The sequence below is a fragment of the Triticum urartu genome, chromosome 2, assembly GCF_003073215.2.
Source record: "Triticum urartu cultivar G1812 chromosome 2, Tu2.1, whole genome shotgun sequence".
NCBI lineage: Eukaryota > Viridiplantae > Streptophyta > Magnoliopsida > Poales > Poaceae > Triticum > Triticum urartu.
The window spans coordinates 697,011,778-697,025,541 of NC_053023.1; the positions used below are offsets into that span (position 1 = coordinate 697,011,778).

General features: G+C 43.9%; 1 protein-coding gene and 1 long non-coding RNA gene across 2 annotated transcripts; both read left to right on the forward strand.

Annotated features, from left to right (window-relative positions):
- The first annotated feature begins 232 nt into the window (after positions 1 to 232).
- Positions 233 to 1,565, forward strand: LOC125534189. Its single transcript, XR_007294416.1, has 3 exons — positions 233 to 566; positions 748 to 1,006; positions 1,379 to 1,565. It is a non-coding gene; the product is annotated as an uncharacterized LOC125534189 (long non-coding RNA).
- A 1,082-nt stretch (positions 1,566 to 2,647) lies between these two features.
- LOC125534190 (cyanidin 3-O-rutinoside 5-O-glucosyltransferase-like) lies at positions 2,648 to 4,559 on the forward strand. Its single transcript, XM_048697468.1, has one exon. The coding sequence runs from the start codon at positions 2,687 to 2,689 to the stop codon at positions 4,172 to 4,174; it is 1,488 nt and encodes a 495-aa protein (XP_048553425.1). The 5' UTR covers positions 2,648 to 2,686; the 3' UTR covers positions 4,175 to 4,559.
- The last annotated feature ends 9,205 nt before the right edge of the window (positions 4,560 to 13,764 follow it).

A 13,764-nucleotide genomic window follows, 5' to 3' on the forward strand; every position in this document is an offset into this window, starting at 1 on the left:
CTGTGAGATCTGTGGGCAACCAAAAGAGAGAACTAGCAAGGCTGGTGAGTTCTCTTTCACTATTTTATGTAGATTCACCGTGCTAATTTAAGTAGTTCTAAGCTATCATGTAAATGTAACATAACTATTTTAAAGGTTATTGATATAATCCATGTTTTGCTTTTCCATTTTTAGCAAATAGAGTGGATTCTGAAGTCACATATTTGAATTAGCTTTTGGTCGGTCGACTTGAGTAGGAATTCCTTTTATTATCCCAGTTGTTATTTCTACCTTGCTCTGCTGTATAAGATACTCCATATAGGAGGTCAAGCTTGAAAAATGTATAATACCCGACTTGTCGAGACTCATGTTAATAAAGTTGTCATGATATTTTCCCTGCTTCAAAGTGCTCCCTGAGGTATTAGTTAACGGTAGTCTGTATTGATTTTTTTTGTACAGAATTTGACCATTTGTGCAGTCTTTGGTTCGTGATGGATCGACCTTATAAAGTCTTAATGATTACCCTTTCCAACAAGCAACAGTGGGGTTGTTCTGCTCAATCCTGCTATTTTTTAGTCCATTAATTTGTATGTGTTCTTCGCCTCAGAGATTTTATTAATTTCGTTTGGGTTCTAATTAGAGATGCATATAAATAACTTTGTTCTGGTTTTCATAAAAGTGATATGGCACACACCTAGAAGGTTATTGATTATACGTTGCAACCCATTTTATTAAGTTGGGTTTTCTTGACACCATTTTCTATTGCAGGCTACTGAATATATACAGTTCTTGCAAGAGAACGAACATAAGTGTATTTGGGTGAGGCACCAGATACAACATCTCACTTTTCGTTTTGGAAGTTATTTTTATTTAACTCCAAGAGGTCACCAGCTGAAGGTATGGTACATTCTGATCTTTTTGTTTGTCACTAAGCTTGACAACATCTCACCAACTATAGCAGTAATGTGATTCATTCTTTAGGTTGTGTTTGGCAATGAAATAGTAATTTGGCTGCTGAGGTATCAAGGTAAGGACAAAAATATTTCCCATTTTTTTATTTCTATGGTTGTCATAGTCTAATTTAAGCCCGTATTATTTTTGGTGATTGCGAAATGTATTCAATTGCATGTAGAAATAGAAGATAAATCTTGTTTCAAACTTTGAGTGTATACTGAAGTTACATGAAGCCTTCGGCACTCCTTTTTAGTTATTGCTGATTTAGTTCAAGTACTAAATCAACCACAACTAATATCGATCAGAGGGAGTATATTATGACCTCCTCTTAACTTGCCTTTAGTAACAAACATGCTAGTACCAAAATTAGTTCTAGGAGGATAGTACTAAAACTCTCGTGCCATTGAAAAACTGTTGAGAAATTTTAATTTAATGCATAGTGCAGGCGGAAAAAGTTTAATTCACCCCGAGAAGAGCCCTCCGAGAACAATTGTTTTGGACTTTTGTGGTACTCTCAAGTGAGGGGGCTTTTGTGGTCTTGCTAATATAGATAAACCATAACCATATTTTATATGATTCTCAACATCCTTGGAGCGAAAGACAGTAACTGCATAATGAAGTTTAAATCATATTCATTTATTTGTTTCAGTGATGAGTTTTTTTTTTGTTTGCTTCTTTGACCGGTTTGTAACCAGTCTTCTGGATCAGAGTAACTGAAAGTTGATGTGTAATATTAGGGTTGTGATTGCAATGTATCAAATGGGCTAATTTTTATATTTGACTCATCACATATAAAATTTGTATTTTTTTAAATCGGGAACAAATATAGTTTAAGTATTTTGAAGTGAGATGTGATTTTTCAGTTGTTTTCCACATGGTTTGTTTCAGCATGGGATAATGAATTGGTAAAAATCACTTTCCTTTGTTGGTACCAATACCAATGCCACCAAGTGCAGTCACATTGACGACAGTCAAATAGCCTTGCAGAATGGACAATGTTCAAAGATAGCAAGCATTATGTCGTGTCTAGATATGAGTGGAAAACGTGCTACATGTGTACTGCTACTACACCAGCCCAAGTACTTATGTACAGTTCCTCCTGAATTCAGACACTAAGAAGCTAAGCTTTTGCAAATGAATCTACTTATCCAAGAGGCTGGCAACAAGATCGGGTGTTCAATAACTAGAGGAGCAACACTCGATCGACAGGAAACTATGAGCATGCATATCATCAAGTTTGCCGGTTCTACATTTTAAACCTTAGACAACTACCTACTTTCTAATTTTCTTGCATGCAGCGAATTGACTTCCCAAAGAACTACATGGAAGGGATATATGTTTGATTTGTTTTGAATTGATTGCAAGAAATACATGTATGGCACATACAACTCTATTCTCAAAACATATACGAATGAAAATTTATTTGATTTTTTTAGCAATGTCTCATGTCTAAGTTTATTGTTCCGTGGCAACGCACGGGCACTCAGCTAGTATTAGGTAAGGAATAAACTCCTGATTTCCTGAAAACAAATGTACGGCTGACTTCCAAATGGGATGGCATACCGTCAGTGCCGACGTCACGTGTAGCTCTCACCCATTTGGAAGCAAGTTGTTGATGTTCGCCATTCGGCGGCTTCAAGGCCGGCACAGGGCAAAGATACGGCACAATGACACCAATATATAGGGCGCGTCAGAGGTTTCACATCACAAGCAGACACATCTTCATTTCACATCAAAGTTTCTCATCTCATCCATGGCCACGGACGCACAGCACCGGCAGCAACACAGCCGCAACGGCGGCGCGCGCACCGGCCACCACTTCCTCATCGTGGCCTACGGCATCCAGAGCCACCTCAACCCGTGCCGCGTCCTCGCGCACCGCCTCGCGCGCCTCCACGGCGTCGACGGCTCCGGGCCCGTCCTCGCCACCATCTCCGTCCCGGTGTTCGCTCACCGCCGCTTATTCCCTTCGTCCGGAGACGTCAACAACAACAAGGATGCCGCCACCGACGGCCTCGTCTCTTACGCTCCATACTCCAACGGCCTCGACGACGGCTCCATGGCCAGGGACGGCGAGGCGAGGGCGCGCAGCCGCCAGGCGACCTTTGAGAGCCTGTCGGCCGTCGTCGCCACCCTCGCCGCACGTGGCCGGCCCGTCACGTGCGTCGTTTGCAGCATGGTTCTCCCCGCGGCGCTGGACGTCGCGCGTGAGCACGCCATCCCGCTCGCCGTGTACTGGATCCAGCCGGCCACCGTGCTCACCGCGTACTACCACTACTTCCACGGCCACGGCGACCTCGTCGCGTCCCACGCCGCCGACCCCGCGTTCGAGGTGTCCCTGCCCGGCATGCCCCGCCCGCTCCGGATCCGCGACTTCCCGTCCTTCCTCGTCGACACCACGGGCAGCGAGCTGGCCAAGCTCATGAACGAAGCGGCCCGAGATGTGTTCGAGCGCTTGGGTGATCACGGCTGCACCAAGGTTCTCGTCAACACTTTCGACGAGCTGGAGCCGGCAGCGCTGGCGGCCATGAAGGAGCGCCTAGACGTGTTCGCCGTGGGGCCGGTGATCGGGCCCTCCTCCTCGGCCGAGCCGCGCATCCACCTGTTCAACCACGCCGGCGCCGACGAGAAGAGGTACATGGAGTGGCTGGGCGCGCAGGCGGCGAGGTCGGTGGTGTACGTTTCGTTCGGGAGCGTATGGACGTACACCGAAAAGCAGATGGAGGAGATTGCCAACGGGCTGCGCCGGTGCGGGCGGCCGTACCTGCTCGTCGTGCGCAACGATGGGCGGCAGGAGGACGTGAGCCGGAGCCTGGACGACGTCGTGCTAGAGGGGCTGGGCATGGTGGTGGAGTGGTGCGACCAGCCGAAGGTCCTGTCGCACCCGTCCGTGGGATGCTTTGTCACGCACTGCGGCTGGAACTCCGCGCTGGAGGCCATGTCGCTAGGCGTGCCGGTCGTCGCCGCGCCAAGCTTGTTCGACCAGCCGACGAACGCGTTCCTGATAGAGGAGGAGTGGGCTGCCGGCGTCAGAGGGGAGCGCAACAGCGAGGGCGTCTTCACTCGGGAGGAGCTCGCGAGGTGCGTGGAGCTGCTCATGGGTCATGGCCCAAGGGCCATTGAAATCAGGGAAAGAGTAGAGGCTCTGAAAGGGATGGCGCGAGAGGCCGCGGCTTCAGGCGGGCCGGCGGAGCGGAGCCTCCGAAGCTTTGTCATGGCGGCCGGTTCAAACATCGGATGAAGTTTGCACGACGATGCATTTCCAAATCGATTAAGTTGATGCATGCCAGCTGGAGTGCATGGAACAGCTAGCTCTCTCCGTCTCGATCGGGCGTCGTTTGCAGCCACTTAAGCTAGGTTTATTAGTCTTACCTGAATTATCCGTTAGCACGGCCGAACAACATTTGAATTGTGCCCGCCATACCAGAGAGGCGCACACTAAGGTCTAGCAGAAATTCGTATCAGTAGTATATTAAGAAGCATGCTACATAGACAATACTTTTGGTACGATTTTTTTGCGGCGATTTTGATCTTAAAGAGCCTATTTTTTTATTAAAAAAATCATACCAAGGCATTATTTATAAGTTGAAGCAATGTTTGGAATATGCACCAAGTCGTGAGAAAAATATCAATAAAAGATTATATTAAATATGTTTTAGGCCATCTTTGAATACGCTTGAAGATTAATAGAAAAATTGTCTATGTCTGAGCGAAATGACCCTAGTTCGTTGCATGCAACTCGACGCTCACATAGCATCTCTCACTTTCCCGTTCTTCTTTTATCCCCATTGATTACGCCCTTTATTCTCGCCTTTCTTTATTACTCCTATATGCCCATTAAAACCGATCATTCATACTCCCTCAAATTCATATAGCCCCCTCTAACATACTTCATACTAATAGTAATTATGTACATGCAATGACGTGTTAGGTAGGATATTAGTGGCACGTTATATTAGGTAAGGTATGTTTGTGGCACATTGATATTTGGTAAGATATTAATTGCTTTCTTCGCCGGAATAGTAAGATATTATTTACATGGCAGATTTCATGGGATATCGTTGAGTCTAAACATGTTTATAACCAATGCCAGTGGTGGGTAATTAGAGCGTTAAACGTGTTTGGTGCTCAACACTGGAGCGATTTGAACCACTAGATCACATGATTTGACGGTTAAGATGGTTTGGATGTGCCCCTTTGGGTCTTTTTATATTGGTATAGATAAGGGCTATATAAAATTTATATTGTGTGTTAGCATTTCTGAAAATACATCATTGCAATTAATTAGGTTATTAATTAAAGCTATACCCTAAACGGAATCTTAAAGTGGTTAGCAGGTACAAATAATAGCACGGTTGAAAACTACATATTTTTTTTATCCAACTACATATACAAATTATTTTAGTCTGAGTTACGGTTGCAAAATTATATCATAATCATGTTTAACATATTCTCTGTAAATAATAAAAGGCTATGGACCTAAACGGGCTGAGTGAACTAGAAAACACGGAATACTAAGCAGCGCCCAAGAGCGCAAGATAGTGGCTACCACAGTAGAGTCAAAGCCCAACAAAGAAAAGGCACTTAATGTGGGACCGCGGGTTACTTAAAGGAAAAAATCATGTTCGTTTTGTAAATCGTATGACGGACGTCGAACGGGCAGAAGCACTCCATACTTCATTAGTAGGTATAGATTGTCATATTTTTGGTCAAAGTTGCATCACATATTTGACTAGCAAAATATTCTTGCATGTCATAAAAAAATTACATTATTGAATTTGTATTTAAATATAATTTTCAATGATATATTTTTTATTACGTATAATTTATATTTTTTAGTTAAAATCATGGTTAAAAAAGCCTCAAAATAAGGAGGCGGCTAGTAAACTAAAACGAAGCTGGTAGACATTAACTGTGGGAGACTTGTATGAGATCTCAAATTAGGTAAGATCATGAGATCAACCCCTAAAATCATATTTAGATATTTTAGAAATATCTGAAATTATTTGACAACATCCATATGAGGTATGTCTACAACTCCGAAAAAATCAGCTCAAAAATCAGTGCACATGTAGAGATTCAAAAAAAGACAAATTCAAATGTGAAAAATGGCAGCTTTGGGTGAATAGTACTTTAACACTATATTCATATCTGATTTTGTCTTTTTTTGATTCTATTAATGTAAGTCGAATTAGGAGCTAAAACATTTTGATAGTCTGTACATCAAATATGATGTGTGTCCATAAATTTTTTGAGAATGTTCGAACACGTATTTATTTATTTTAAAAGCCAATCACACTAATGTGAGATCTCATAAAAGTCTCCCCGGTAACTGCTTATGTGGCTACAACTCAATGAACAAAGGACTTTTTCTAGGCAAACTAAGGACTTTGTTAAGTCTCAATCAGCTGTGATCAATTTGTAGTCCAGTCCATTTATACCATTCGTTCAGTTTTCGCATGCTTGCCTTTGTACTTTTTTAGAGAGCAACTAATCAAGGAGTACTCCTTCACGAGCCCCGTAAGGGTCACTTGGGGTGGGTTGGGAGCACGTCACTTGGCGTGCTCTCAGCCGTCGTCACTTATCGCGCTTTGGGCGCTCCCTTCAAAATTTCTTTCCATTTTTTCATACACGTTTTCGGCTTTTAGATAATAAAAAAATCATTTTTTTCGCTTTTCTCGGTTTTTTCTTAGGTTTTGAACAGCAAAAATTAGAAAACGTATTTCCTTTCGCGAGAGGCACGGTCTTGCCTCTCGGAAAAGGAGAAAAATGTGTTTTCCTTTTTTCGCGAGAGGCATGACCGTGCCTCTCGCAAAAACGCATCTTTTTTCCTACCAAGAGAGGCACGGATTTACTTTCGTGGAGGCACAGATTTGCTTCCGCCATGCTTCTCGGAAAGAAAAAAATACATTTTTTTTCCTTTCACGAGAGGCACGGATTTACTTCTCGTCGAGGCACGGATTTTCTTCTGCGGTGCTTCCCGCAAAAAGGGAAAAGAACATGTTTTTTTCCTACCACGAGAGACACGGATTTACTTCTCGTGTAGGCACAGATTTGATCGCTTCTGTGCTAGTGGACTTTTTTTTGACAGAATTTCTCCTCCTTTATTCAGATACGAGAACAGTGTTATCACTTACAAGTACTGAAAGCACCTCAGGAGGCGCTGAACCCAACCAACAACTAGGAGGGAAAAACTTAACTAGCCTAGCAAGTTCATGGGCTACTTTATTACTCTTTCTATTACAATGATCATAAATAACATGGTTGAAATCAGAGGCCATGAAGAAGCAATCGTCAATAATAGCAGATGCAACTGAAGAAGAATTGCCGTCTTTTAGGGCTTCTACTATCTCCAAACTATCCGAGTTTACCACGATCCTACTGCATCCGACAGTTCTTGCGAGGTTCAGCCCAAACCTGACGGCCAGAGCCTCTGCTGTGAAAGAATCAAAGCAAATGCCTATTTTTTCGTTCGCCGCTGCAATGAATTGTCCACTCTGATCGTGAATGATTGCCCCCACGGATCCTTCAAGTAGATCTTGATCAAACCCCGCATCAACATTTAATTTCATGTATCCCTTTGGTGGCTTTTCCCAACCTCCACACCGAAGTTTGGCTTTTGGTGAACATGCGATACTGAAATTTGCCGCTAGTCCGCGTACAGCTAGGGCGATCCGAGTGGATGTTTGAATTTCTTCACCATGGTATACTTTACGATGTTCGAACCACAAGTACCAAGCTGCGGTGACTACCATCTCTCTCATTTTTGGAAGCCCCAAGATATAGAATTCTGTATCTTCCACATGCAACAACTCGTGCATCACTTCCTCTCCAGACTTGTATTTTGTTCACTTTTTCTTTACTATCTCATACAACCCCAATTGTCTCCAAACCTCTACTGATCTTGGACATTCAAACAAGAAGTGGCGTATACTGTCAGGTTCCAACCTGCATTCTGGGCATTGGATTTTAACCTTCATGTGTTTAGAAGCTAGGACTGCCCGACATGGAAGAGCGGCATGTAGTACTCGCCATATGAAGATTTTAATTTTTGCTGGGCATTCTAAGCTCCATATCAAATTTCATTTCTCATCAGGTGATGAAGGGCCCGCATTAACTTGAGTCAGGTCACCAAACTGAAAATTCCATTCAATTTGATAGGCTGATCGCACTGAGAAAAGCCCATTCTTGATAGGGCTCCATGCAATAAAATCAGACATTTCATGTAAAGGTAAGGGTATAGCCAGAATCCTTTGAACATCCACATTCCAGAACGTTTGGTTCACCAACTGTACATCCCAATCTCCAGTCACTGGATCAATGAGATCACAAACTCGGGATATTAAGTTACTACCTCTGATAGTTAACACTTTTTTTGTTGGCGCTTGAGGAATCCACGAGTCCTCCCATATGTTCACCTTTTGACCATCTCTAATCCTCCAAATATATCCACGTCTCAACATGTGTACCCCAGCCATAATGCTCTGCCATGTAAAGGATGATTTTGGCTTTAAGGTGGCGTCCAATAAGTCTCTTTCTGGGTAATACTTAGCTTTCAGAATAGTTGCACATAATGAAACTGGGCTATCAATAAGACGCCAGGCTTGTTTTGCTAGAAGTGCAAGATTGAAGCAGTGGATGTCCCTAAATCCCATACCTCCATATTTCTTTGGTATGCACATCTTCCGCTACGCGAACCAATGCATCTTTCTATTCGTTGCATCATCACCCCCACCAAAACCGAGACATCGCATTTGTGATTCCTTTACAATTTTTTTAGGAATTTTGAAGACGGACATCGCGTAAGTTGGTATGGCTTGAGCCACTGATTTCAAGAGCACTTCCTTTCCTCTAGAAGATAGGCATATCTCCTTCCATCCCATTAATCTTTGAAACAATCGATCAATCAGGTATTGAAAATCATCACTTTTATCAACACCCAGATTGGATGGGAGACCCAAGTATCTATCATTCAAGGCCTCTGTCATGATATCCAGAATTGAGCAAACTTCGGCCTTAACATTAGTTTCTGTACTTGGACTGGAAAAAATACTCGATTTCTGCACACTGACAAGTTGGCCCGAAGCAGAACAATAGAGATCCAGGATTGATTTTAAGCAAGTTGCATTAGCTGCATTGGCCTTCATCAAAATAAGTGAATCGTCCGCAAACAAGAAACTTTTTACTACCGGTGCATCACGGCAGACTTTGACTCCCACCAAATCACCCTCCTGTTCAGCTCTTGATAGTAAGGCAGTCAGTCCTTCTGTACAGAGAAGGAAAAGGTACGGCGATAGTGGGTCCCCCTGACGGAGGCCTCTAGTTGGTCTGAATGCTTCTGTCTCCGTCGAGTTATACCTCACTCTATATTCAACCGAGGAGACACACAACATAATCATGTTCACCCAGTTTGCATGGAACCCGAGTTTTAGAAGAATAGCTTCCAAGAACACCCACTCAACTCGGTCATATGCTTTATGCATGTCAAGTTTGACAGCGCACCAACCATCTTTGCCTGTCTTCTTATGCTTTATTGTGTGCAAGCTCTCATAAGCAATAAGAACATTGTCCGTAATCAATCTTCCTGGGACGAAGGCACTTTGGGTTGGGCTAATTATTTCCGGCAAGAGATACTTCAGTCTCGTGGCAATCATCTTAGATATGACCTTATATACAACATTGCATAAGCTTATCAGCCTAAATTGCGAAACTTTTTCCGGAGCATTTACCTTGGGGATCATAACGATTGTGGTGTCATTCCAACCTTGAGGCATGATCTGAGAGTTTACTACATTCAACACCTCTGCAACAAGATCATCTCCTAGCATGGACCAAAATCGTTTGTAAAATATTGCATGTAACCCGTCTGGCCCTGGGGCCTTAAGGTCACCAATGGAAAATAACGCTTTCTTCACCTCTTCCTCTGTGTACGGGGACATCAACACATCATTCATAGCTAAGGTTACCTTAGATTACACCTGGTTCAAGACATTAGCATTCGGTATGGCAACCTGAGATGTGAACAACTCAGTAAAGTACCCTGAAATAATAGAGTTTATGTCATTCATATCCTCTCTCCACACACCTGTATCGTCAAGTAATCTCTTAATGCAATTCCTTTTCTTACGTGCCGAGGCAGCTTTATGGAAGAACGAAGTGTTCCGATCACCATGCAGCAACCAGTTTGCCCGTGCTCGCTGTAGCCAAACAATCTCCTCCTGATCCAGTAAGTTTTCTATCAAGATTTGAATCTCCTTCATTCTGTGTCTGGCTTCACTTGTGGGTTGTCTCCTCCTCAACTTTTCTAATTCTTTTTCCAGTTTATGAATTCTTCGCTTTGGGCCTTTTAATGTTTCTCGATCACACTGAAAAAGATCCTCTTTTATTGCTCGTGTACGTTCCGACAGTGACGGCCCAACTCCGGACAGATGGGCACGCTGCCAGGCCGTTGTGACAATCTCATTTATTGTCTCTTCGTTCAGCCACCTTGCTTCAAATCTCCTCTCGCCCTTTGGCTGCTGTGAAAGCACATCGGCAAAATAGTTTGTATCCAAGACTAGGGGTCGATGATCTGAGTGGGTATGGTGTTCATGAACAACAGCTGCAAAAGGAAAATTTTCAGCCCACTTCTCGGTACAAAGAGCTCTATCAAGGCGTTCCCTTATCACTCCTCGACTCCACGTAAATTGGTCCCCGATATACATAATTTCCTGCAATCCACACTCCTCTATACAATCTCTGAAACTTTGCATAAATTGTAAGGGCCTGATATTTCCACCATCATTTTCACTTGCTACTAATATCTCATTGAAATCTCCTATGATCATCCACGGTCCCTCGGTGTTGTTATGCAATGTCCTCAGATAAGTCCAGGATAGGTGCTTCAAATCCCAACTGGGTTCTCCATAAAACCCCGTCAAGCGCCAAGCCATAGCATTGCCATCCATCACAAAACCATCAATAAAGTTAGGCGATGAATAATTCAAAACCACTTCATTTGAGTTATTATAAAAGAGTACAAGCCCTCCAGACCGACCATCACTTTCTACGACATGTAATTGATCAAAACCTAACTTCTTCCTAATCTCATTTGCCTTATCTTTGTTCAGATGTGATTCAGACAAGAAAACCACATCCGCTTTCACACGCCCTTGCAGATGCAAGAGCTCGCGAACTGCCGTGGGCGAAAGCATCCCGCGGCAGTTCCATGCAAGGGTTTTCATTGCTCCCGGCGGTCCTCCGCCGAGGAGGCCGCCGATACAACATTGGGGTCATTTGCAATCGCTTCACCATCCACTCCTTTCAGCTTTTTCTTATTGGCATTTTTCTGTGGGGTCCCCATCGGATCAGTGCTAACAGAACCTCCCCCATCAAAGTTATCCACCTTGTTTGCTGTGTTGCCCACTGGTACAATAGCTCCAGCGTTCTCTTGTTGTATCGCTTCACTGTTACAAATCACAGTAGCACCCGACTCCTCTGCAGTACGTTTCCTTAGGACATTTACATGATCTGCCACCACAATCTGCCCTATGGTCTCACCCAAATCCGGATTTCCAGATTTCTTAGTCATCAGGGCTTCCTTGTTAGCAATTTCAGGTCCATGTGAACTAGTTTTTTCTCCCAGGTTACTGGCAGCTTGCTGGTTGTAGGCGCTGTTATAGCGCCAATTTGCGAACTCATGCATCCCACGTCCTCTTCCTCTTCCAAACTCGCCTGCCAAGTCATCCTCCTCATCACCATTCCATTTACCATTGGAAGGGCCGAAGGAACGTGTGTTTCTCCCTCGGCCACCATTACTTCGACCTCCACGACCACCTCCTCTTTCCCGTCTCGGAGCAAGGAGAAAATTCCCCCATTCAAATTTGCTTACATCGTGCTCTCTCGTGCCGCACTCCTCATACCAGTGCCCCATCAAGCCGCAAGCATGACAGAAGGTGGGTAGCTTTTCAAATTTCACCAAATATTTCTCTGTTTCTCCACCCTTTGTGATATCGACCACCCGGGTAAGTTTTTTGTTCACATCTAACCTAACTCTGATGTGAATAAATTCACCTGCAAAGCCATTAGGGAGTGTAACCTGAACCTCCTGAACCTCACCAATCCTTTGAGCTAGGTTTTCAAGTGCCTTCTCTCTTCTAAGCACACCATCAGGTAATTTATGGATTTGGCACCACGTCTCAAGCTTATCTAGTTTGACCTTCTCTGGATTGGTGAACCCATCGTATTCTGCCAGAATCACAGCGTGTCCTTTGAAGTCCCACGGCCCCTGATGTATAGCCTTATTCCAATCTCCAAGGCAGTTAAACTGAATCGAGAACAAATTTGCATCAATCCTTCTCCAAACCACATTCAAGGCAGGATTCCATGCAGCCCTCATATCTGCAATCAAAGCACTATGGCTGTAAGTTTTCGTTGTGAGCAAGCGCCCCAAGGCTAACCACTTAGGTTTGATTTCCTCGACATCAAGTTCTTCTTCCCAGATCAGATCGTCAGCCTCATCATCTTGCAGCGTCAACCTCTCCAGCAAGTTGCTTGTCTCTCCCACTCCTGCATCCTGTTTCTCCAAACTTTCCTGCGATTCCGACATGATCGGGTTGCCGGTGCTGACAGATCGAGAAACCCCTAGCCCCTAGCTTTTGTCGCCTCACCTCCAAGGCCGGGAAGAACCACAAGGGATCCCCTGGATCAGCCCGAGAGGGAGAGAGAGTTGAGCGGGGGGAGGAGGGGGACTGAAGGGCGGCGGAAGACTCGCCGGGCAAAACTCACGACAGCAGCGCCGTCGGAGGACTAGAGAACCCTAATCGTGAGAGACTAGGGGAAGAAAAAAGACTCAGCTTTTCAGCTTTGTTCGATTCCTTCTGTGCTAGTGAACTTTGTTGTGGTGCACTGGTCATGATAGTCGGTTGTTCGTTCAATTCGTCCTAACATGGGCCCTTTCGGCCATTGTCCGGCTTTCCTTGTTCAATTTTTCCATCTTACATCTTTTTTCTTAAAAGACGTAGAGATTTGTCGTGATATTTGATAAAAACGTGTTCGCATTTTGGAAACATTCATTTTATATTTGAAGCATTAATGTGCCATTGGGAAAATTTCAAGGTTATTTAAATATATATATATATTTCAGAAGAAAATGAGCACCAATGAGGCAACAAGACCACATCAAACTGTTAATGGCGCTCAGACCGAGCCAAAGTAGCTGAGCCAGAAACTTGAACTCCCACACACAAGCCACACAGGGCAACTAAGGCAGAGGAGAAGAGGAAACAACATATTCACGCTAAACTTACAAGGCTGAATTCATTTGTCACATGTTAGCTTGGTTCGGAGAGAATTGCATCGGTACATCATGCTCGGAGAGAATTGCCTTTTTCTCCAACGGATCATTTAACCAATTCAATTTGTAATAGCTGACCACACCTGACGTGTGGTTGGAGAGAATTGCATCTTTTAGGGCATGAACTATGGTGGTATGTGAACACACTGCCTCACGAAAAAAAGTAACTTGAGACATCTATATTAATTTTTTCTCCCCGGTGCAAGCTACCACTAGTGAGCATCATCAAGAAATGAAAAGTAAAGACTCTAATGCACATGCATCTCTACTCTTCACTCCATCATTTTCAGCTTTTTACACCGGATCATACTTTTTCTCTTGAAACACCCGCCTCCTGAAGAGGATCCGGCTTCTTCTTCATAATCTGTTTTTCCTGACATCCGATCCTACATGACATGTGAGCATCACCCTGAGGCTATGCATTGGCCATGCCCTTAGGCAGTTTGCAGCACTCGTCACGGCGGGACTCGTTACACACTGACTTTAAAGAGTCTTTT